We start from the raw sequence: 26,465 nt of genomic DNA, 5'->3' as shown, positions 1-26,465 counted from the left end.
CATGTATTGCTCCAATATTTGGACTAGCTGTCTCCTCCAGAATAACCCCCGTTATTCTCCTTTCGCTACATATACTGGAATCTCTACAAAACAGAGGATTTGTCTTCTTTCCCAGTGATGAAGAGGTCGCAGTGGAGCTGTCAGGGCCAACAAGGCCTCTTACTGCCCCTGGGGTTCCTCTCCCATTACTCTTGGTAGAGCTATGGCCATAACCTGTTGGTCATAGTTCTGACCCGACAGTGGAAAATCTTGCATTTTGTGCTTACCACCAAACCCCACTTTGCTGCATGTTCATGAATGTGTTTCTATTTCTCAGTCCATAAAACGAGAACAACATGTCCCATCAAAGAATTACAGGGTTTAGTTGCTTGTTGAAACATTGCACAATTAAAATACTTTCTAAATACTGTTCATTAGTTGTTACTTTATTTGTTGCTGAAAGAATGTAAAGCCTTTTGAAGGAAATCTTGGCCTTATTGAGAAAGCAGCAAAACCTCCTTTGCTTTCCTAGAACAGATTTCAACTTTCATACCAACCACCTATGTCAACAGGGATTCACTTTATGCTCTTTGCTTTGATGTTGTGTCCTTGGAAGATGCTACATCAGTAAGTTTTTAGACATATTAAACATACGCATTAAAGCATTATTCAAAATTCAATGGTTGCTTCACATTCAAAACAAAAGAAAATCCCCAACAAATGCAACACACCCAGCTGTGTGCACCTTTCTTTTCTTGAGAAAGAGGTTGAGCAAATAAATACTTGGTGTATTTCACTTCCATTGCTGACAGCATGGTTGGAAGGTGCTCAAAGATCATTATGAGGACCAGAATATAAAAACCTGATAGATCAGAAAAGTGATGCATTGGAATGATTCCTCTGACTGCACTAGGCTTTAGCTCAGACAAACACATCCTGTGTCTCTACACAGACTTAAAGACTATGCTGACCAACATGTAATCTGAATCTGGGCGTATCCACATGGAGAAAGCAGAGTGCCTAGGTCAGTATTTCACAAATCTTCCTGTCTGTGTCTGCACAAAAGATTGGCATGCCTTTAAAATAGCAACACGATATACATTTATAGTTTCTGATTGCTTGCTTATTTTGAGTACTCTCCTTAAGTAACATCTATATATTACTATCATCTGTCCTCTGGTTTTCCACAAACGAGTATAAAGCAATAATTGCTTTGCAATATAAAGATATATATAATGCTAACATTTGAGAAGGTCTGTAGATTAATTTGAATCTTAATGGTCATCTGACCTGCCTTGGACGCCAACCAAGAATAGAAAGACAAGACAAGACCATGGCAACAGCATTCCCAACACAAAGCTATCTTAACTGTTCTGTGACAGAATGCAGCATGGAGGATTCCTAAACCCCTCTAGATGATCTCTTCTACTGTCTGATTGCTCAGCAGGTTGCATAACCTACATTCCCTCTTGCTGTAATTTAAATCTGTTACTTTACCCATCTCCCAGTAGATGTGGAGAAGTTTATTGCTTCCTTTCACTTGTCTTTCTCTCTTCACTAGACTAAGCATTCTCAACTTCTCCCTGCTAGTCACGACTTTTAGACATCTAATCATCCTCTGCTCTCTTGCAGGAGCCCCCTCAGGGCTTTTATCAGTATGTTTCTGAAGGACTTTGAACTAGGCCCTTCCTGCAGAGTCCCAGTAGAGGACAAGTAGGAGAATAACTTGCACATCTGATGCCTACAGTGCTGCCCACCATCATGCTGCTCATGGGATGGTGCTGAGTCACGTTCAGTTTGTTCATTGCTGCACTCAGCACTTTGTTCCAAGGAACTGCTACCTACTCAGTTATCTCTCCTCTTGTACTTTGGCAGTTGCTTGTCACAAATGTGAAAGTGAAGCTCTATCCTTGTTGCCAATGAACTGTGCTCTCTATTTGTCTGACTTCTGCTGTAGTTGGCCGAAGTCCTTACAGCCTGGCATTGACTGCAAACTGAAGAAAGACAGAGTGCACAAGTTACTTGAAATACCAAGTATTTCAACAATACTGGAGAACCTTATTCAGTAGATCTTTTGTGAATCTTTGAGAGCTATGCTTTTATTACAGTCGTCCTGCTGGCTATGCACTGATCTTCCTGCACTTTTCAGCTAGACCAGCTTTTCCCAGCTCACTAATGAGAATCTCATCATGTCAGAAGGACTGCTAAAATTCAAAGAGATGATATCTACTGCTTTTCGCCTGTTCACAAAACCATTTGGCTGTAAAGAAGGTAAATAGGATGAACTAATATAGCTTATAATTGACAAACCCATGAAGAATACTGTTTATGACCATACAAATTTTAAGTAACATCAAGAACACCACTTCACTGGCTGTTTTGGGGTTTATTTTATTCTCGAATCACACATTCTGGGCAGAATTTTTCTTTATGGCCTTTTTGTTTTGTGAAGGTATAAACTGTGCTTGCCTTTTCCTACCTTGTGACCCTACTCTGTTAATAATCTTTCAAAGAGCATTGCTAACAACTCCGATATCAGCTCAACTCAACAGAATTTGCCCATCAAAAAGCATTTATCTTTACCAAGAAATTCTCTAGCCTGTTCATGTCTTCTTATTATAGCCTGTGTTCTTACACCTTTTTGTTGCTGTTAGGAACCTGTGATCAGATTGGGATGACTTCAAAGTGAAAACCAATGCAATAAAAATCTATCTTTTCCAGCACACTCTATTATCAGCCTTCTTTTCTTTCCTGTTCATCAGTTATCTTTTTACTTCTGTAGAATAATTTTTTAGACAGGCAGTGTTATTTCATACTGAGTAATCTTCTTTGCAATTAGTCCGCATCATTTCAAAGTGATATAAACATTTTGTTCAAATTAGCTTTAAAATAGAGCTCTTCCCTCCCTTTACATTCCTCTTATACCCAGTTACTGACTATGTGTTTCTACTGATTTTTTTAATCAATACTATATTCTTGCATTTAACTCATCGTGTTTCATACACCAATTCTTCCTGGGTGTGAATTTCTCTGGGTGTGAATTTTCTCTGGGCAGCCTGGTCTGGTGGTTGGTGACCCTGCACACAGCAGGAGGGTTGAAACTAGATGATCATTGTGGTCTTTTTCAGCCCAGGCCATTCTGTGATTCTATGATTTTATGATTCTGTTATGAATTTCCTGCTATACCTTGTGCCTCAAGATGTTCATCAGGCATTGGGTTCATGCTGCCACCTACTCCCATCCTGCTAAGGCCTTCTGATCTAACAGCTCATGTGAACCAGCTCATCATTCACAGCCCCTTCTAAAACTTCCAGCAAATGATCCACTCCCTGATCATCAAGCACTTTAACAGGGCATGTCACCAATTCCAGCTTTGTCCTGCTAATAATGTTTCACTGCAGCAGTCATTTGTAATAATTTCAAAGCTACTGTTTTTAATTGATGTTAATTTTTCTGACAGAACAAACTGAAATGGCCATGTTAGCATGTTTTATAATGAAAGAGCAGCAGTAACTTGTCTGATGTTGTAGGAGAGAGTCCAAGGGAGAAGGAGTAACTCACACAAATCCAGAGAAAATAACTATGATGTTAGTGAAATATTACAGTTCTGCAGCTGGAAAGCAGCCCATGCCTCAGCCAGCAGAGCCAGTGGGAGACATCCTGTGCAGAGCTGTTTCATGGATTATTTTCACAGCCTGACCCTTTTCCCCTCTTCCTCTCCACAGATCATCAACTCGGTGGTACTGCTGATTCTGCTGAGTGCCCTGACCGACCCTGACCAATACCACCTCACCAGCGTTGAATTAGGGGGTGAATTTGAATTTATGGATGATGCCAGTAAGTACGGACTGTCAGAACATGAACGCTCATTGCACCAGAATTTATGTAGCTGTCCTATCACTTCAGTAATTATTGTCACTTAGTTGTTTTGTCCCTTCAGTATCCTTGATATCTTACAGATATATTTTTATTGTGAGTGGTGCATTTGTGGCACTGTTCAAACTGGTTGCATGTTAGTAGCCTTACAGCTACCTGTGCTGTTTCCTGACCGGGCAGGGGAGAGCCAGCTCTGGACATGCAGATGTTATCCCTCAGTGCAGTACTGAGAGCCCTGGGGGTATTTTGCAAGATGCAGGAAGCTCTGGCCTCTGAGTCCCATGCCCTGTAGAGCCTGCCGACTCATAAGAACATGTGCTGCTGTTTCTACAACCATCTGGATGTGTTGCCCAGATGTGCCATCTGGATTCCTGTTGAACATCTTTGAACACCCACCACGTGCACATGGCATGACTTGCACCAACCTGTCATGATAGATGCAGGTGATAGATATTAACTGCACAGTCACAGAAGTATGGTGATAACAGGGCTGCTCCTTCTTACAGCAAAGGCCATAGCAAATCTTCAATATGGTTTCAGGGCAGTGTGAAAGAGGCCATTTATTTCTGCTGAAAAAACCTCCCGTCCTTTGCAAATATTTCTTTCTTCCAGGACAGTTTCATTTCCCAGCTAATTATTTGGTGATGTTTGGTCTCTTGGCTTGTTTTAACTGTTTAAGTAGTATTTGGCATTTTTTCCCCTGTATGTTATTTTGATACAAATATCTGTTTATTTGCATTTCTGCTCAGAAGATAGCTACATTCAATACTTCCCACTGCAATCTAAAATAAGGGCTCCCATGACTTTCACTGGAACCTTGCTGCTCACAACCACACATCTACAACAAAAGGCTCCAACTCCATTCCTCATTCCTGCTGCAGTCAATAAAAATATCAGCAGGAATAACTCCATGCATGAGGAAACTAATTATAACCATTGTGTGTTAGAGCTGCTGGGTTATTTGTTAAGGGATACTTATTTCCACAAGTTCTTCAGTGCAGATCAAAACCTTAAAGGCTTACATTTAATATGAGGGGGCAATTGCTACTATACTGCGTCTTCACTGACAAAGCGCCTACAACTTCACACTAAAAATCTTTTTATATAACTGGATTTAAGAAAATAGGGACTGTCGTAGATACAGATGGGCTCCTAGCTGATTCTGACATATTAAAACTGACTGCCTTGTCCTAATTCTCAGAGATTAACCTTGGTAATGACTGTCTGCCAGTGCGGTTTTATATAGCCGACATCTGAGGCCTGCCAGTGCCCAAGGCTTTAAAATAGTAATTCTCTTTTGTAATGCAATAGCTGTCAGATCAAGTACGTTGGGGATTTCCATCTACACTTGAAAATGGCATTTTTTATATTTTTTATTGAGGCTTCTAAAGCGAACTCTGAAAGACTGTAAAAGGATGGCTCGTGGGCCAGGTGACCTCATTTCCATTCATTAAAGGGAACATTTCCCAGGCAGTTTAATTACAAACGAACATTTGAATTAAGGTCTCCTTTGCTTCTTTGACTCCCTCTGCTTTAATGCCACTGGAAATTGCTGGCAAGAAAGAATTTGTTTTTATTAATATTATTTTTAATATGACTGTATTTGTTCAAGTTTGAGGAAACCTTTACTTCTGACAGAAAACATCAGACAAATTTTCTCTTGCCCCACTTTTAATTGCCTATTTTTGAGTAAATATTTCCTAGATTAGCTGCATGTGCAGAAATCCTTTGATGTGAAACCATGTGTACAAAACATAATAAGAAACATCACTTTTTTAATGCTAATGAAGGTCCCAAAGTTGTTATCTATATGTGCTTGTGCTGACAAATATAACAATGATGGGATTATTAGCAGCCTTTATTCTCACCACTAGTTTTGTTGCCCCTATCAATGGCAAACAAACAAAAAACATGTAAAATTTGCATGCAAAATTATCACTCCCTTATTACCCCTCCTCAAATAGGCTCAATATTAGCTGGAAATAAAATTAACAGCTGAATCATAACACTGGATGACATTGATGACAGATTTGCCCTTGACTTCCAAGATACTGGGATTCCACCCAATATTTGTATTTGTGTTTCTTTAGGACTGCATTCATGTGTCGTTTATGGTCAGTTTTCAGTTTTCTGTTACATAAGTGTCACAGCTGTCTGTCACACACAGAACCAGAGCCAGTCAACTGTGAAACATTTGAAAATGCCCACGCAGCACCAGTTCTTATGTGGACCTGCCCTTCCAGTAACTGTGAGCGTGTAACTGAACAAACACTCATCCTTAACTTCAGGTTTTAGGCCTGTGCATGATTTCCAGGGCATTGCCAGGGGCTCTGATCTAACTGGTCGATTAAGCAGAAGTACTTACCTGAACACTTGGAAAAAATGCTGTAGGGCAGAGCTTTTTCCTTTTATTCTAGAAAAGGAAGCAATGGAAAAAAACACGCCTGTTAGGCCTTGCCATGCAGCAGATGATGTGCTGGATGACAGGGTGTGTGGTTTGGCTGCCACCAAGAAGTCTACCTAGACTTTAGCAAAGAGACTCTGTTTCCTACAGCATTCTCCTGGAGAAGCTGGCAGGTGATGGTGGCTCGGAGAAGAGTATTCTTCACTGAGTGAAATACTGGCTGGGTGGTTGGGTTTAGAGTGGTGGTGAATGGAGTTAAATCCAGCTGGTGACTGGTCACTGGTGGTGTTCCCTAGGGGTCAGTAACAGGGCTGGCCGTGTTTAGAATCTTTACTGATGATCTGGATGATGGGATTGAGTGCACTCCCAGTAAGTAAGTCTGCAGATGACAGCAAGTTGTGAGGAAGTGTTGATCTGCCTGAAGATAGGAAAGCCGCACAGAAGGATCTGGACAGGCTGGATTGCTAGGCTGAGATCAATTGTATGAGGTTTCCAAGACCTCATGGTCTTGGAAAGTGCCTGGTCCTGCATTTGGGCTTGGGGCAGAATGGCTAGAAAGCTGCACAGTGGAAAAGGATCTGGGAGGATTAGTCAACAGCCAGCTGAACATGAGCCAACAGTGTGCCTAGGTAGCCAAGAAGGCCAACAACATTCTGACTTGTATGAAAAATAGTGCAGTCAGCAGGACCAGGGAAGTGATGTTGTACTCAGCATCTGTGAAGTCACACCTGTGCACATTTTTGGGCCCTTCACTATACTGAGGGCCTGGAGAGCATTCAGGGAGGGGGTAAAAAACTGGTGAAAGATCTAGATAGAGCATAAGTCTTACGGAAAGCAGCTGACGGAACTGGGACTGTTTAGTCTGGAGAAGTCTTAGAAGAGACCTTATCACTCTAGAAATAGCTGAAAGGTGGAGGTTGACCTCTTCTCCCAGGGAACAGCAATAAAACAAGAGGGAATGACCCTAAGTTGTGCTAGGGAGGTTCAGGTTGATGTTGGGAAAAATTTCCTAGCAGAAAGATTGTTAAGGCATTGCAACAGGCTGCCCAGGGAGGTGATAGACTCAATGCCACTGGAGATGTTCAAGAGAAGTGTAGATATGTTACTGGTTTAGTAGTCACAGTCTACAATTGGACTAGATGATCTTAGAAATCTTTTCCAATCTTAACGATTCTATGACCTGGGAACCAGGGAATGCTTTGGGCTTCCTCCCCTAGTCGTTGTTTAGCTCAGTCCATTGAGTCTTGTCTTTCTTATTATTATTGCTTTAGGGCCTCGGGGAGTTTATGTACTTGAAGATGGACTAGAAAAAACGTAAAATGTGGGAGCTGCTAATGCAGTGTTTTTGCTAGTAGAAGCCTAATAATCCCTGTGTGGGAGATGAAAAAGCCTTGTAAATCAGCCTGTCTTCTGAGAAGGTTTTACCTAAGACTCCTGCGGAGCTTCTCCAGATATGCAGGCTATGATCCTGGCATGTTAACAGCTCAAACAAGAAAAGAGCATTGCTAGTTTTCATTTACTGTCTTCATGCTATCACAGTTGTGTACAATCCTTCATAAGCCATGCCTATGCCCTGTAGATACCCATGGGAACTCTGTCAAAATCAGCCAGTATCTCTGCCTGAGGATGTGCAGGTGAGGCAAGCAGTAGTCTCTGTACAGAGCTGAGGGAAACAGAAGGCAGTGTCTGGATCCTCTCCCTGCAGAACACGATATACAACCCAGAGCACAACAAGATTTAATTCAAATGGAAAAATTTTTATAAAGAAACCTATAGATAGCACACTTGAACTTTGGCTAGGGGGCTAAAGGGAAGCATGTGCCTTTCCTGCCCCTCATCAGCAATATCACTGACGTAGCATGAGCCCCATGTCAAAAGGAAAAGAAAAAGCTACAGCAAGTAAACTCTTCTAATGATGAATGCCAAGGGAGAAGGCTGAGAAAGAATTCACCACCTCCCTCTGCTCATCATCTCATTTAGTGAAACCAGTGCATCTCAAAAAGCCCAATGAAGTCTTAAGAAAGAAAGAACCATCTTGGGCCAAAGAGGGCTTGGCATGGCCCATTGATCCAGTCTATCTAGGTTCCTCTGTAGTGCCTTTCTACCCTGTGGCAGATCAATACTCCCAGCCAGATACTCTCAGTTCTAGGACCTCAAAAAATAATGTTCTAAATGCACGACTTCATCTCTCCTCTTTGGGCATAGCCTCTGAAGTGTAGTTGCAAAGTTCAGTTACTCACAGTTACTGTAAGGGCAGGTTCAGAAATACAGTTTCTCATTTTTGGCATTCTGACAAAGGCTATTGATGATGTATGGGAAATATTTAGGAAAAGACCAAACATATGTGATTTTTTCCCCCCCAGGATCTCCTTCCAGCACTTCATGGGTTAGAAATTTCCTAAGTCTAATGAAAAGTTAATTGAAATCTGAGCAGCAATAGAGGAAAAATATAGGATTCCTGTAATTACTCCAGTCAAAACCTTAAAGAATATTTTGCTTCCTACACCACTTCACCTTTCCTGATAGTTATACATCTTCATTAATAAACTGCATCTCTGAAATATTCCTGGTTGAAATGAAAGTTTCAAATGCAGTAAGTCTTTTGTAAGATATCTTTAACTGCCTTGTCTAGTTTTCCTTTTAAAAATATATTTCTGCTTTGCTGAAGTATTTAGAGAGATATGATCAATTGTATGTGGTAGCTATTACTGCAAAAAACAAGCTGTAGTGTGCATTCTCTTTAGTGTTTGTTGTGGTTTTTGGTTTTGTTTGTTTTTGTGTTTGTTTTTCCAGATCCATGGCAGCTTGGTCATCCTTTAGGTTAGTTGCAGTGTAGAACTAGCAATAATAAATAATGAATAATTTTAGACTAAAAGAGGGGAGATTTAGGTTTTAGATTAGATGCTAGGTGAGTTGCTGGCACAGGCTGCTCAGAAAAGCTTTTGATGTCCCATCCCTGAAGGCATTCAAGGCCAGGTCAGGTGGGGCCCTAGGCAGCCAGATCTGGTGGCCATGGCAGGGGGTTGGAACTGAGTAGATGTTAAGGTCCCTTCCAACACAAGGCATTCCATGACTCTATGATAACATGAACATCCTGACTTCCCCAAGATTAATCTGAACTTAGTTTTTTTAGCTCAATGCAGACCTCTTCTCTCAGACTGTGGTCTTCTCCAGACTGAGAGCCATGTCTGCAACCATGGGCAAAGATATGACAGTGGTTCCTGCTGATCCACATGGAACAGACAGCCTTCAGCTGTGTGTCCTGATGCCAAGAGCTGTCTCACAGCAGGCAGAGTTGGGTTCAGAGTATAAGAATAGCCAGAGGCCTGGTTACCGCCAGGCAGCCGGCTTCTGTTCATCTCCAGTGTCTGGCAAGCTCTGATTTATCCACAGTGGTCACGTTTTAAGTCCTGCACAGACACTTTTTGATGACTGATGTAATCATCACAGGCAAAATAGTCTTCTTGCCAATTATTCCCCAGATATTTGAAAATTCTTTCCAAAAAAAAAAAAAAAAAGAAACTATTCACAGCCTTATCAAAGCAGTGGAAGCTTGTGCAGAGTAATCAGTATCTTTGTTTCTCATATTTTGGAGGTTTCTCATAGGAGCTAGAGTTTCCTCCAGCAGTAGCTGGGCAATGTCTCTGGCTCATCACCACCCACACGCACATCCTGTCCTTTGGGATGCTCATCATCAAGCAAGTGGCAAAATAACTGAATCAAGCTCTCAAATGTTCTGCAATCACTCGTATGTTTCTCTTTCAGATATGTGCATTGCCACAGCAATTTCTCTACTTATGATTCTGATTTGTGCAATGGCTACGTATGGCGCATATAAGGTAACATCATACTCCATAAAGATGTGAATTAAGCAAAGTATACAAGCTATAGAAAGCAAATTTAAAATGCTTCTTTCTAACAGTTTCTTGTTAACTGAAAATTAAGAGAAAGAACAAAGAGGTGGCAGAGCTTGTTGCCTCGATCAGTGGTATCACAAAGCCCCGTGCTGAAGGCAGGACAGCTGCCCACTTGTGTTTACTGTCTGCACTTTCAAACATGAGTAATCTTTGGGAAAGCTGTGCATTCAGAGAACTGAATCTTGTTCCTGCCAAAATTAATGGAATTTTTTTTCCCATTCAACTCCCATGCCTGTGGTTTGTCCCAGTACTAATTCTATTTATTAGGGGAAAAAAGAAAATCTCCTGTGGTTTTTAAATGTCCCAGTATAACAAGCTGTGGGACAAGCACCACCCATACTGCAGCAGTTCAGCAGCCAAGCTGGCCTGGCCAACTCTTGTGGCCGAATGTTGTATTTCCTTCAGCTGATTTTACAGTGTATTTTTCTTTTACAGCTTCGTGAAATGTAACACTGCGTTCTGTCAAATGTTCCTTAGGTTTTAGTACAGAAATATATATATATATATCTCAATTTTAGCTCGTCATTGATGACTTTTTATTTTATTTTCTTACCAGCAACATGCGGCTTGGATCATCCCTTTCTTCTGTTACCAGATCTTTGACTTTGCTCTCAACACATTGGTTGCCATCAGTGTACTCGTCTATCCCAGCACAATTCAGGACTACCTTCGCCAGCTGGTAAACCACCTAATTTTCACAAGTCTCTTGGGGCTTAGGAGAGAACTGTGTACAATTTGTCCTGTATTTCTAGCCAATGTGTGCTGACTTTCTAGGCAGTCCTCTCAGTTTGAGCTTCCTTGTCTATATTCAGTATCCTTGCAAGTTACATTACCATCTTATTACAGTATAATAATACTAGCTTATCTGTGCAGAGTTCTGGAGTCTTGGAGTGCTGTGGAAGTTTTCAGCACCATTTCATTTACAATGAGAGTCATTATAAGAGATAGACAGTAAGTGATTGCTTTTGAATTTGAAGCTACTATGTTCATATCCAGTGACTTATTTTTGGTGCTATATCAGGGATGGTTTTTTGCTCCTTTGAATGTATTCGGTGGCTTTAACACAGATTTCATTAAGCAAGCAAGCAAGACATTGAAGGCCTGGAGCGGGTTCAAAGAAGGGCAGCAAAACTGGTGAGGGGTCTGGAGCACAGGGCTTGTGAGGAGCGGCTGAAGGAGCTGGGATTGTTCAGTCTGGAGAACACGAGGCTCAGGGGAGACCTCATTGCTCTGTAACTACCTGAAGGGAGGTTGTAGTGAGCTGGGGGTCGGCCTCTTCTCTCATGTAACTGGTGATAGGACCAGAGGGAATGGCTTCAAGCTGCACCAGGGGAGATTTAGGCTGGACATTAGGAAATGCTACTTTTCTGAAAGAGTGGGCAGGCACTGGAATGGGCTGCCCAGGGAGGTGGTGGAGTCACCAACCCTGGAGGTGTGCAAGGAACATTTGGATGTTGTGTTGAGGGACATGGTTTAGTGAGAACTATTGGTGATAGGTGGATGGTTGGACTGGGTGATCTTGAAGGCCTTTTCCAACCTTGGTGATTCTGTGATTCTATGATTCTGTGAAGCAGGAGTTTGATACAAGGCAGGTTTGTTTTTGCTAGAATATCCTGTCAGAGTCTGTTTTAGGGACAATTAGAGGTACCCTTCTTGCCATGTTCTACTTAGACCAGACATCCATAGTCAGCACTGCGTGAGCCTATGGGATGTGATTACAGTCCCCGACAGTGAGGACAAGAGCACCCTTTGTTTCAGGGCCATGCGCCAATGGGTTCAGATGGAGTTGCAGAGCTGTAGAACCTAACCTTCAGCCATCTTTGAAGATCAGCCTTGAGAACTTGAATGCAGATTAGTTTGGCTGTGAACTTTGTTATGTGCATGGAAAACCAGCTAGAGCAGTATAAATAACAGATAATGAGCAGCAGCTGGCAGATAAATGGCCACACAAATCTGTGGGAAGAGGCAATGTGGCAAGGCAGCAGGAGCTGGGATACATCAGGAACCTGTTATGATTCACCTTAACACCCACCTGCCTTCACAGCCAGTGCTGCACTGGAATAGAAGCAGAGCAACAGTTCAAAAGATTCTCAGAAATGAAAGTGGAAAAGAGCAAATTAAAGCAGGAGCCCTCCTGTTCACCCTTTGCCTGCAGCCCTTCACTTGGGCCAGTGCCAGCCCCACTCCTTTGGCAGCTGAGGGGCCACGTGGCTGCACTACCAGATGCAGCTCTGCAGCTCACAGCCCCCATTCCAGGAGGCTCAGGTTGTAATCAGTTTTTGCTTAATATTGGCCCCTGTGGGAGAATGAAAGGGAAAAAGCAGCAGCTTAAAGAGCAGGCAGGGAGCTATGCATTGAAGAGACCCTTTTCTTCTTGTTGGGTGCCACATCTGGAGCTGGTCACCAAGAAGGCAAAGGACAGCCAATTCCTTCAAAATCAGTAGGTCATCACTGTCATCTCTGCTGTTGGGCCCTTCCATAGCCAAAACACAATGAGCAGGCTCTGAAGGTACTGGAAACTGTGCAGCAAATCATTTTGTGATCCACCTTGCTGTTTCAGCCTACATTTCTAACAGCACTACTAATTATTTCAGGAAAAACATGTTTTTCCCTTCAGTTCAATGCAGCCACCATCTGCTGTGCACATATACTTTTGTTTTCTTCCATAACGCTTTTCCTGAGTACACTGGGGCATGAAGCCGAGTCCTACCATGTGACTGAAAGAAAGCTGGAGACTTAATCTCCTTTTAAGAGTCTTTCTGTTGTTGAGATGTTTTATTTCTGGATAACTCAAATCAATGAAACCTTCATTGAAAGTTACCAGAGGTTAAAAAACAACTAACAACCTCACAATCTGTAACTAGAAAGGACAAAAGACTACTTATAAGTATTTAGAAATGAAAAAGAAAAAATTCTAGTGAAGGAGAGGCTATTTGTTGGGAAGAGGTGATAAAAGTACCGATGTAAAAAAGGAAGAAGTATTTACTAATTATTTCTGTTCTGCACTTGGAAACAAGCGATATAACATGTTTACATGGCCAGGGATTTTGAACTACTTTTATTTGCCGACAGTCAAGAGAGTTTTCAATCTGAACACGCAGTTTTTAAATGAATAAACCAGCTAATTTGTACTCTGCTGTGTTAAACTATCTGTTTGCCTGGATCTTTGTCTTGTGATTGTGAATCATTTTCTGGGTGGGCAATGAGGTGGCGTTTCATGAGCACTAAACCGTCTGTGCTCAAAAGGGCAAGGGGGATATCCAGGATAATTACAGGCTGATTATCCTGACATTGCTACCAAGCAGACTAACAGCAATACTGAGATGAGAGTCAGTTGATAAAGGATTAAGACAGAGCAATATGATTGTCTGCCAGCACAGTTTCATGGTGTTTCGATCCTACAGGGAAACTCATTTTCTTTCCCTGACTAGATTGCATGTTTTGTAAATAAAGGTGGGCAGGGACTTAATAGACTTTTGTAAGACATTTGACTTCATGGTATGATAGAGCATCACAGGGTCGCAGAACGGCCCAGTTTGGAAGAGACCTCAAGGATCATGAATCTCCAACCCCCCTGCCACATGCAGGGCCACCAACCTCCCCATTTAATGCTAGACCAGGCTGCCCAGGGCCCCATCCAACCTGGCCTTGAACACCTCCAGGGACGGGGCATCCACAACCTCTCTGGGCAGCCTGTTCCAGCACCTCACCACTCTCATAGTAAAGAACTTCCCTCGACATCCAACCTAAATCTTCCCTTCTTCAACTTGAAACCATTTCCCCTTGTCCTGTTGTTATCTACCCTTTCAAAGAGTTGATTCCCATCCTGTTTGTAAGCTCCCTTTAGGTACTAAAAGGCTGCAATGAGGTCACCCTGCAGCCTTCTTTTCTCCAGGCTGAACAAGCCCAGCTCCCTCAGCCTGTCTTCGTAGAGGAGGTGCTCCAGTCCCCTGATCATCTTTGTGGCTCTCCTCTGGACCCTCTCCAACAGCTCCCTGTCTTTCTTGTACGGGGGGCTCCACACCTGGACACAGTACTCCAGATGGGGCCTCACAAGAGCAGAGTAGAGGGGGACAATCACCTCCCTGTCCCTGCTGGCCACCCCTCTTCTTCTGATGGAGCCCAGGATAACATTTGCTTTCTGAGCTTCAAGAGCACACTGCTGGCTCATGTTAAGTTTTTCATCCATCAGGAGCCCCAGGTCCTTCTCTGCAGTGACCCTACGGACAAAAGCATTACCAAGTAATGCTTCTGTAATGCTTGATCCAGCTTGAACAAGCATTACCCAGTAATGCTTGGTCCATACTGACTGGAGCCTGAATTCATCCAGCAATTTGTGCTACGCTGCTAAATCTAAATACATTTTTTTTAAAAGTAATAGAAGGAATACAGATGAGCTTATATTATAGCAACTGCAGCTGCGAGACTGCGGAACTAAATGACAAGTTTCTTTTTTTTTTTTTTTCCCAACTGCTCAGCTATTGTCATAGAATGCATCTAAATATTTCTTTTGTCTCCAATTTTTAACATACAGAAAGGTTCCTCTGTAAGCCATTTAAAAGCTGGATAAATAGCAGTATGATGACAGATCACAAGCTCTTCCTGCTTAATTTGTCAAGAAAGGGAATCAAAAGGTGATGCCATTATAGCTTTCATATGCAGAACAAGTAGGTATTAAAAGACTGTTGAAATAATGATAATGGTAATTATCAATAGCTAAAAGCTGGTCTGGTTAAGTTCAGTTAGAACTTCTCATCAGGAAAGAAACCCAGATCACTGAGTGTGGATGGACAAACTGCAACCTTTTTCGCCTTATATGTTCTCCCAGCTTGTTGCTTTCTGTGTGTATTTACTGTCCTTTCACCTACAGCACTGCTGATGTAAGGGATGTGTTCCTCCCAAGCTTGGCCAGGTCTCATGGCTCTGGCAGATGTTCTTGCTCTTTAAGGTTTTAGGAACTTCTGTGGTCATTTCCCACCCTCCTCTTTCCCTCATGCAAATCTCAATTGCAGTGATGTCTGGAAAGAGCCCATCATACTGTGAATGTAGTCCCAGCATGCAGTTGTTCAGTCTTAGACTGGAGACTGATCTGCAAAGCCAGAGCATCTAAGGAGGAAAGCCTCACTAGAAGGGTTCTTTTACATTCAGAAACTTTTCTAACTAGTTTTTAATAGTAGGTCAGTACAAAAATTAGCCTTTTTTAGGCAGTTTTACTGAGACTGCCTCTGACTGGGCTTTCTAACCTAGTGTATTGCTTCACTCCTGCAAACTGCATAGAGTCGGCTGTGGCTGCAGTACTTAAATTTTCCATATATAAGGTTTGGTATTGCTTTTCAGTGCATCTTTTCTTGTCATATATTCTTGCTTTCTTGGTTTCTGGGTGTCACAGTTACAAGTGCGACAGGAAAAGGGGAGGGTTTCCCTTCCCTTTTCACCCTCTCATCCCCCTCTCAGGAAGAAGGAAAAAAAAAACACAGAACAACCCAATTAAAATAAAGAGAGAGAAAAAACTTACTACAAATGGTAGAAGAATGAAAGATAAAAAGAAGAAAAAGTGTTACAATTAATAAAACAAGTAAAATGGGAGAGAGGGAAGTTTCAACTATTCTGCTTGCTGTGCTGCCAGAAACTGGAAGGGCCATTCACCCCCACAGTTCAGCATCAAGTTACTCTGAGGTATACATTGAATGTTCTCATTTTCTTGCATTATCATGGAATCATAGAACGGCCTAGGTTGAAAAGACCTCAAAGATCATCTAGTTTCAGCCCCCCTGCTGAAGGCAGAAGTGCCAACTACTAGAGCAGGTTGCCCAAAGCCACATCCAGCCTTGATGGATGGATCAGCCTTGATCCACTAAGCAAATATAGGTTCCTGAGCAGAAGCAATCCCAAGAATTGGCTTGCCCTTGCTTAAGGCCAGGATGATGCACAGTTTTCCGCAGTATGTTCTTCGCATGTACTATGGGGACCTTTCCTCCTTCTACAGTAAGTACAACGCCGAATTGGGCAGGGCTGTTTTGGCTGGCAGACTCCCGAGTATTGACTAGCAAAATAGCTTCTGCTAGATGTTTATTCCAGTGCTTGCATGTTCCACCACCCATTGCTTTCAGCATGGTTTTTTACAGACTGTTGTCTCACTCAGTTTTCTCAGAATCTAGTGCGTGATAGGAGATGCGATATATCCATTCAATGCCATGCTTTTTGGCCCACGTGTTTATGAGAGTGTTTTTTAAATGAGTCCCATTATCTGAGCCAATTCTGTTTGGGGTACCATGTTGCCAAAAGACCTGTTTTTGAGGCCTAATATAGTGTTACAGGCAGTGGCATGAGGGACAGGATATGTTTCAAGCCACCCAATGGTTTCTTCCACCATATACTCTTGTTTTCTTGGTTTGTGGGGTACCATATCCACTATACATAGCAGTAAACTTGGTAAAGTGGGAAAAAAAAAGAAAAAAAGAAGAAAAGAAACTCATAGAATTATAACAATCTAGTTTCCTACAAGAGCTGTACCTCAACAAGGAAGATAACATGATAAAAACTCCAGCCATGGAATTCAGTACATTAACAGAAACACTGCTGTCAAGAGCAGAAAATGTGCTTATATAACAGTTATCTGCAAATGGTTACAGCTGCTGTTGATGTTAATCACTCTGAACAGTTCATGGAAGCGCTAAATAAAGAGCTATTCTTACTAACAGCTGTCCAAAAAAAAAAAAAAGAGAGAATTTCCTGAAGCTCTGGGCTGAGTTCTGGTACAAGGGGCATTAAGGGGTTACACTGGATTTTCACCATCATTGCCAGGAGTACTGTTGTAGCTCGGTGTCTAGTTAATTGTCCTGACAAGGATGCAGAGCTGGCCTGGTTAAGTAATTTGGTCTGTAAGGAAGAAGGGGGTTGCGTGAGGAAGGAGCTAATGCATATTCTCGTGTACACTGCTGCTGTGGAGCTGTCTTGTGAAGAGCAGCTCTGTCAATCTGTGAACAATAGTTTATTCCATCTGGAACAGGAACTCATGCGTGGCCATATTTCAAAACAATTTGGAATGTTCAAGTTAATGAATGTTTTCTTTAAGCAATAGCAAATACAGCAGTACATTTTTAGAGGTGGTTTTGCATCCAGTGGTCCTGAAGTGTTACACAATTGTAAGTCATCTAAAAGGATGGATGTTGTTGCTTCCCTTTCATATACAAGATAACAGAAGGCTGGAGAACATTCAGATTTAAAATCGTGAGTTTGCTCCCTTGTAGGGCCCATGCCTCTATTGCTGCAGGGAAAGTGTCAGGGCATACACTCAAACAGCAGTACTCCTGGGGGAATTAGTCCAAATTCAGCTAGAAGATGGAGTTGAATACAGACAGTGTCTTTTGATCAAATATTTAAGTGGAAGGATTGTGCTGTCTAGACTTTTCCTCTGATTTCTGGGAAGAGCTGCAACTGGTCTTTGGCAACCACAGCCAGGATAAGATAGCCTGCTCTTTATAAGAGCAGAACTTGTCCACCATTGCTCAAGAGAAGAGATTTCCTGTTACAAATCCCCTAGAGGGTTGTCCATCGTTAATCTGTGTCTGTTACAAAACCACTGTGGGAAAGAAAACCTAAAACATGAATAAAGCAAAAAGCAAATCTCTCAGCACTCTTGGGAACATTTGGCAAGCTGAGCATTTGCAGCACCTGTCCCAACCAGACTTACTGAAACTGGTTATTGGCTCAGAGAGGTCCTAATTTAGTACATCACAGCAAGTTTTGTAAGCTATTAATTATAGACTGCAGTAATTGGATGTTTCTTAAGTGATTCATAAGATTAACTTACAGTGTTTTGCTTACTTTTGCTTCTGCAGCCCAGCAACTTTCCTTACAAGGAAGAGATCATGTCTGTGAACCCCACGTGCCTGGTTGTGATTATACTCCTTTTCATAAGCATCATTTTAGCTTTTAAGGTAAGTCCATTTGTATACATTCTACTTCTAGTCATGCGTGAATTGTCCTCTTTGAGTGTCCTTGCTTCAAAGACACATGAAGAACTACAGGCTAGTCAGTATGACAGCTACAAAAGCAAAATAAGACATTATGGAAAAAAAAAAAAAACAGCAGAAAAACTCACATACAAACTGAAAAACGTATAAGCCACAATGGGGAAGCATGAGAGAGAGCTCATGAGACATGAATCCCTTGAAGGAGTGGACAAAGGAGAGACTGTTAAACAGGCTTCTTGGTTTTTCAAAAGGTGTTTGGCAGAGCCTCTCAGTAAAGGCTTTAAAAAACAAACAAATAAAATTAAAAAAAAATTAATACCCTCAGATATGTAGGGAAAGATCCTCTTATTATGTAGCTAGGAAATAAAGGGTAAATCATTAGTTTTTTACAACAGAAGACACATACTTCAATACATTCATAAAATGTTTGGTAAAGGGAATGAAGATCTAGTGACATTTATTTTTTCACTATCATTCAAAATAGGGAAAAAAAACAGCTGAGAAAGGTACAGATAAAAAGATTCAAGCATTCCCTCTGGGAGTGACAGCATAGAGGACTGGTGGATGAAGTTGCCAAGCCGTCATCTTTTTAAAGGTCGTGGCACTCTGGTGAAGTTCTCATTTATTGGAAAAGGGGAAACATAACCCCTGTTTTCAAGAAGGGAAAAAAAAGAAGATCCAGCTAACTACAGGTCAGTCAGTCTCACTTCTGTACCAGGCCAGATCATGGAGCAAATCCTCCTAAAGGCCCTACTATGGAAAATAAAGATTAGGTGATTGGTGATAACCAACATGACTTCACCAAAGGCAAGTAATGTCTGACAAACTTGGTGGCCTTTTATGATGGAGGTACAGCCTCAGCAGATAAAGGAAAAGCAATTGATGTCATCTATTTAGACTTGTGCGAAGCGTTTGATGCTGTCCTGCATGACATCCTGGTTGTACAATTGGAGAAAAATGGATTTGATGGATGGGCCACTTGCTGTATAAGGAATTGGCTGGATGGTAGCATTCAGAGGTTTGCAGTCAACAGCTCAGTGTCCAAGTGGAGACTGGTGACAAGTGATGTTCCTCAGGGATTGGTACTGGGACTGATGTTCTTTAACATCTTTATAGGTGACATAGACAGTAGCATCGAGAAGGCCAACCATATCCTGGGTTGCATCTAGAGAAGTATGACCAGCAGGTGAACAGAGGTGATTCTGCCCCCCTACTTTGCTCTCATGAGAACCCACATGGAGTACTGCATCCAGTTCTGGGGCCCCAACACAAGAAATACATGGAGCTGTTGGAGCAGGTCCAGAGGAGGGATATGAAGATAATCAGAGAGCTGGAGCATCTCATCAGAGAGGCTGAGAGAGTTGGGGCTCTTAAGCCTAGAAAAGAGGAGGCACAAGGGGGCCAGGAAAGTTTGGAAGGGAGTTTTTATAAGGGCATGTAGCAACAGGACAAGGAAAAATGCTTTTAAGCTGGAAAAGGGTATATTTAGACTGGATATTAGGGAGAAATTCTTTACTGTGAGGGTGGTGAGACACTGAAACAGGTTGCCCAGTGAGGTTGTGGATGCCCCATCACTGGAAGCATTCAATTCCTGGCTGGATGGGACTTTGAGCAACCTGGTCTAGAGGGAGGTGTCCATGCCTATAGTAGGGGGGTTGGAACTAGATGATCTTCAAGGTCTCTTCCAACCCAAACCATTCTATGATTCTATGGTTGTCCCTGGGATGGCAAAAGGGAACAGGGAATAATGATGTAATTGCTGTTGGTTTTGTGTCAGATTAGCTCTTGATCTTCCTCTGCGGAGCAGCTACACATGAGGTTCATGAGGTTAGAGACATCCTGAAGAGCTGGGGTGGGATGTTTCTTCCACACAGCATGAATAGAGAAAGTTATTGAAAGAAAAAAAAAAGAAAAAAAAAAAGGTGAAGGTGGATTAAGGTAGTGGATTAAGATGATGTTGGAAATTATATCCAGTTTTATTTTGTGATTTAGAAATTTAATTTAATTGGCTTTGCCCATGTATATGTTCACAGCAGTAGAGTTGTCTTTTTTTTTCATTTCTGAATGTGTAGATCTTCCAGATTGCAAAAGAAATATGCTCTTTAAAACTCCTGGATATGAATGTAATTGTGCTTTTATCCTGGGTGGGTTGGATGTCGTAAAATAAATATGACAAGGATGTCTAAAACTCCTCAGATGTAGAGAAGGCTAAGGTACTTAATGAGTTCTTCTCTTTGATCTTTACTGACTATCAGGCTTCCCAAGACTCTAGTGTCCCTGAACTTCCAAGCAAGGTTTGGAAGAGCAAAATCCCTCCCAATTTAAAAGCGAAGCAAGTCCAAGACCACCTCCTGAGGCTGAATGTATACAAATCTATGGGGCTAGATGATAGGTATTCCAGGGTCCTGAAGGAGCTGGCTGATGTGGTTGCCAGGCTGCCCTCCATCATATTTTAAAGTGGCTGTCAGGTGAAGTACCCAGTGACTAGAAAAAGGGAAACATCACTCCCATTTTTAAGAAAGGGAGAAAAGAAGACTTGGGCAACTACAGACTGGTAAGCCTCATGTCTGGAAGATCATGGAGAAAATCCTCCTGGAAGAGATGTTAAGACACATGTGATATGAGGTGATCCGAGACAGCTAGTGCAGCTTCACCTGTGCAGGGCACACTGTGGCTGACCATTCTGGTAGCCTTCTATGAAGTAACGGCATCTGCAGACCAAGGAAAAGCAACTGATGTCATCTGCCTGGACTTGTGCAAGGCCTTTGACATGGTCCTTCACCATATCCTTATCTCTAAATTGGAGAGACGTGGATTTGAAAGCTGGACTGTTCAGTGGATAAATTTTTGGCTGGATGGTGATAGCCAGAGGATTATTGTCTATGGCTTTACATCTAGGTGAAGGCCAGTCATGAGTGATGCCCCCTCGGGGGAGACAGGGAGAAGAACTCATGGAGAGCAACCCTGCAGAAAAGGACTTGGCGATCTTGGTGCATGGAAAGCTGGGCATGAGACAGCAGTATGCACTTGCAGCCCAGACTGGGTTGCATCAAAAGAGGGGGGACTAGCATGAAAGGAAGGGTGTTCTCCCCCTCTATTCCACCTTCGTGAGGTCTCATCTGAAGTAGTGTGTCCAGGCCTGAGGCCCCTAGTACAGGAGGAATGTGGAGCTGTTGGAGTGGATTCAGAGGATGGCCATGAGGATGATTAGAGGGCTGTAATATCTCTCTTATAATGAAAGGTTGAGTAAATTGGGATTGTTTAACTTGGGGATGAGAAGGCTCCAGGGAGTCATTCACACTGTGAATTTCCACTGTTTGAATGGAGTTTACAAGTAGGAGGAGGACTGACTTTTTACGCAGGTAGATAGTGATAAGACAAGGGGGAATGGATTTAAACTGAAACAGGGAAGATTTAGTTTAGATGTTAGGAAGAAATTCTTCACTCAGAGGGCAGTGAGGCATTGGTACAGGCTGCCCAGAGAAGCTCTGAAAGCCCCATGCCTGGAGGCATTCAAGGCCAAGCTTGATGGGTCCTTGTGTAGTCTGATCTAGTGGTTGGCAACCCTGCCCACGGCAGGGGGTTGGAACTAGATGATCTTTAAAGTCCCTTCCAACCCAAGCCATTCTGTGATTCTGTGATTCTATGATTATAAAAGAAATACAAATAAAATCGGAATAGCAAAAACTAACCACTACGCAAAAAAAGAATTCTTGAGAAATTAATAGTGAAAAAATTTATTCTATTTTAAAGTTGCTGGTGTATCCTTTTCAAAGAGAAAAGTGCCTTGTTAGATTGAAATATTAGTTAATATTCCATTTTTGCATTAAAGCTCTTTATGGCCAGGATTATTACAGACTATTGCTTTTCTTAATGTTCATTCTAGCAATATATTATTGTGCAAATGAATCACAAATATATGACTCACACAGAAACACACACTAAAATCAAGTTAGCATTTTAATTTGAATTTCTTGTGTTTCCAGAAAAGCTGTTATGTAGATTTTTGGAGTCAGCTGCATGAAAAGAAAGCTGGACACTATCACATGCATCACACTTTATCGCTGATAGACTTAACAGGTGGTACCAAGTTTTTGAAACTGAAAAGGTGCTGTGCATAAAAATATGCTTTAGCTCCCACTGGCCCTGGAGCTGGACTAAGAATAAAGAGAGAAATCAAAACACTGTAACCTAGGAAAAGCTGCACTAGGAAAAGTTGCATTAATCTGGTGGGAAATATGAAACAGAATCAGAAGATGCATCAGAAATGTTTGGTATCAGGATACTTTTATTTTGGGTGCAGCTACTTTTATTTGGAGCGTAGCTACCCATAAAGGAAGACACTCGTGAGCAGAAATCAAGATATACACGTATTAGATAGTGGTTTTGTGCTTTGGACATGAAACTGTAAGAAGGAGGGACAAAAGAGGGTAGTAAGAATGAGAGGCAGCCAACCACACACAGGCACTTGTCTTTACAGCTCTCACTTGGATCCCAAGTAGCTAACGGATATTTCAAATGGATGGATGAATATTTCATGCCAAGGCAGAGTCTTTTCCAGAGCAGACCAAAATGTGTTATACCACTTACTGTCTTTGTTTGGAAACAGAATTGAAGTTACATTCCATGAAACACAGATCTTTCCTATCTGGCTGAGCAAGGACATCCAGCAGTATAAAAGTATGTACACAGAACTTCAAGTAGCATATTTGAAGCATATAAAGCACAGCAGCTTTTGGACTGCACCCCTCTCTGCAGCTGCTTTGGTGAATGGGGCCTTGGTTTCCCCTGACAGCTTCAGCTGTTGAAATAGAAACTCTGGGACTTCAACCTGCCCTTCCCAGCCAGGGCAAAGCCTCCAAGCCCAAATCAGCCTGAGTTGGTAAGCACAGGCACAACCAAAATAAACTCTTCCCCCAGGCTTCTCTGAGCACTCTGTGGCTGCTGAAGATGGCCTTTTCTCCTTCTCCCTGTTGGCCTTTCTTTTGCTTGAAGTAGGTAGGAAGAGGCAGCCCAGAGGTTTTCCAATTCAGTGAGACAGTGTCAGCAAACTGTTATCCTGGTCTCTGTGATATGCGTATAAGTTGTCTGTACAAACTGGTGAGACTGGAAATGGACCACCTGCGGTGGACCTCAGCAGGTGGGAAAGGATACTGCTCACTACATTTTGGGCTCAACAGCAGAGATCCAGTGACCTTTACGTAAGGCCAGTTCCAAACGTGAACATCAGACTCCCAGGAGAAAACTGGTGTGTTGCCAGCTCTGTGGTGTGCATCTTCACTTCAAGAGCTAAAGTGGACCTCATCCTCTGAGATCCTCATGCATCTAGGCTGCAGGGCTAGAACAGCAGCTGGAAGGTGAAGCAGTTGTGTGTGCATATATTGAAGTAAAATACGAGTAAGACATACGAGGAGTGGCTGAGGTCCCTGGGTTTGTGCAGAGCAGAGGAGCTGAGGGGAGGCCCGATGGCGGCTGCAGCTCCTCACAGGGAGCGGAGGGGCAGCGCTGAGCTCTGCTCCGTGTGACAGCGACAGGGCCCGAGGGAACGGCATGGAGCTGCGTCAGGGGAGGGGCGGGTGGCGGTCAGGGACAGGGGCTGCAGCGGAGGGCGGCGGGCACGGAACGGGCTGCACGGGGCAGTGGGCACGGTTCAGGGAGCGTTTCAGAGTTCAGGGAGCATTTGGGCAGATCTCAGCCATTGAGTTGGAATTTGGGGTGGTCCTGTGTGCAGGCAGCAGCTGGATTTGATGATCTTTGTGGCTTCCTTCCAACCTGGGATATTCTATGAGTCTGTGATTCTACGATACGTTCACCACATATAACAGAATGAGAGAATTCAAAAATAAATCTCCCGATAACTTTTCCCAAGGAGTCTGAAATGGAGCTTCCCTCAGTTTGGATTTGAACAGAGGGATTGTAGAGATTGGTTTGCAAATGAGTGGCTTTACTGTGCACATGTTTCTTGTGAAGGTGTGCCACGTCTGCACAGAAGTGTCCTGCATTCGGCACTCTGCTCTGTACTCGCTGTTATGCCTCTCTCAGTGCACTCTGAGCACTGAAAGCCACTGAGGGACTTTGTATTGTTTGTAATTAGCAACAGTGGCATCGCTACTTAATTCTGGAAAGAGACACAGTCCTTCATTTACACAGCTTGTCGCAGTAGGCCGTGGCTCACAGAGCCCACAGCGCAGGGTGCAGAGCCAGCCTGACCTCCTCAGCACTGATCTCACTCAGACATGTCTTGTCCTCACTTGATGGTAGAAAGTAACATTCCCAAGTCATCCAGGGCCATAAAGAAGAGGAAGCAGGCTTACTGGATGCTAGCCAGCTCGGTCCAAGTGGAAAAAAAAAACCAACACCCTCTTCCTGATGTGCAGTCGAGTGATCTGTGAGTCATGTGGCATCCTAAAAAACAGCTCGTATGTGACTGCTGTGGAGGGGAAGGAGGCGCAGGGCAGCTGAAGAGGATACGAGGGTTTTGGAAGGTCATCAGTGCAAGTGAGTCACAAAATATGACTCACTCAAGAGAGATGCACATGCAAATCCAATCAGTGCTAGCAGTTTAACTTTGCATACACTAGGTTTCTGGAAGGACTGCTATGCAGAACCTGCTAAGTAAAGATTTAAGATGGGCATTATCAAAGCACACTGTTTTTATCATTGTGTGTGGCTATGTGAGAAGCAGAAAACTCCAGAGATAACTGCTTAGCCTCACTCTACCAGCCTTGCTCCGGGCATGCTGAGGATCTGAGCCCAGCTGGTCCACATGTGTTCTTGTCTCCTCTCTCTTCCAGCCACTTTGCTCCTCTCTGCTGGCCAGACTGGAATTTGTCCTGCTGGCAGAGGAGTTGCTGGATGTGTACACTTTTCCTAACCATTTTAAAAAGAGCTGGAGACTCCTAGCTCTTTGCCAGGCAGCAGCCTTATCCCAAGCTGAGTGAGCTCCAAGAACAAAAACAGCAAAACAGCAGTTTATGATCCTGTGGTAGGATTATTGCTGCAATAACTTTTTGTTTCTTCATATGGAATGTGTAATATTTTTATATTATAATAATAAAGGTTAAAAGGACGGGAATGATTTCAGATGTCAGTAAATACTTTTACACTGGCAATTTTCTCTGGTCAGGCAAGAATAAGAAGACCCCTGGCCCTTTCAGTTATATGTAATGCATTGATTTAATCTCAGATTAAATGGAGTATTGAAAAAATGCACATGATTTATGAGATCTTTACGTAGTCACCTGCCACGCTTCCACTCGCAAAATAGGAAGGGATTCCTGTAATTTGCTCGGTGATGCTTCAGTCTCCAGCCTGCTTGCACTCATTTTACTGGGGTTTGCTTCAACTTCTAGTACCACTAACCACCCAGCAATGATGCTTAACTTAATGAGCCTTACTATGGAGGAGCCCAGAAGTGATTTCTATTTACATTTTACTATCATCCATGAGGTATTCTGTATCTGCAACACCTTATCTCATGTGTACATTCATTTTATATTTTAAAACTTACTCCTAGTAGTGTGCAACATTTCATGCATAGCTTTGAGATGTCTGACTGAACTCACGTATCTCTGTATTTAGAGAAGCATAGGAAAGAAAGTCTGTGTATGTGATGTGCATGTTTCAGTAAAATGGGGGTTATATACACAAAGTGATGTTATTTTGCTTACATTCAAGCCCAAAGAAACTGATGGTTTTTTTCAAAAAATTAGTCCATAATAAGTGTGCTGTAGTACTAAGTATCTGTAAACAGTAAATTCTACTCAGATAGGTCTAGACTGTCTAAATGAAGCAGCTTTCTCAGTCCAACCCAAGTCTCCATAAACTCCTGCCCACTGTGAGGTCTGGTGTCAGATGACTTGCTGAATTCCTAGATATGCTTACAGACACTGCAGCAAGCAGGCTTATATTCATATTTGTATTAGTATTTTACTGTTTAACTGCCCTGATTTGTATATGGAGCTCTGAAGAGCCCAGCTCACCCCACACTGCTCTGCCTGATCTTTCTGTGTCTGTTCCTTCTAGTCACAAGACTAAAGCAAGCATACAACTTAAAGAGCATCATGGAAAGCTTCCTTTGTAATACGGCCTTTCATGAAGACAAAGAACAAAGAGTCACGAGGCTAAATTTTTAGTACTAAAAGAAAGTTTGAGAATCACATTTTCGTTTTTCTCAGTGTTTGTTTGCATTGAACTTGCAGTCTTCATGCTCTCCTTCTGTTCTTAATGCCATGCCAGGGCTTTTGCTCAGTCCAGGATCCAATTTGCACAAATCTGTGGTATGAAAATATACATGGTTTATTTTCTGTACAT

General features: G+C 42.5%; 1 protein-coding gene across 1 annotated transcript in view; it reads left to right on the top strand.

Moving 5' to 3' along the window:
- The window catches only part of LAPTM4B (lysosomal protein transmembrane 4 beta), a 60,049-nt gene that overhangs the window by 10,385 nt on the left and 23,199 nt on the right, over nucleotides 1–26,465 (top strand). The window contains 4 exon segments of the mRNA XM_042839649.1: nucleotides 3,705–3,816; nucleotides 10,025–10,098; nucleotides 10,733–10,855; nucleotides 18,018–18,116. Coding sequence (XP_042695583.1) covers nucleotides 3,705–3,816; nucleotides 10,025–10,098; nucleotides 10,733–10,855; nucleotides 18,018–18,116 — 408 coding nt within the window.

This window comes from Centrocercus urophasianus, unplaced genomic scaffold (assembly GCF_019232065.1).
Source record: "Centrocercus urophasianus isolate 14NV4802_14NV808 unplaced genomic scaffold, USGS_Curo_1.0 seq_11, whole genome shotgun sequence".
In the NCBI taxonomy this organism is placed as follows: domain Eukaryota; kingdom Metazoa; phylum Chordata; class Aves; order Galliformes; family Phasianidae; genus Centrocercus; species Centrocercus urophasianus.
The sequence above is the reverse complement of the archived record's forward strand: the minus strand, read 5'-3'. Positions and strand labels throughout refer to the sequence as shown.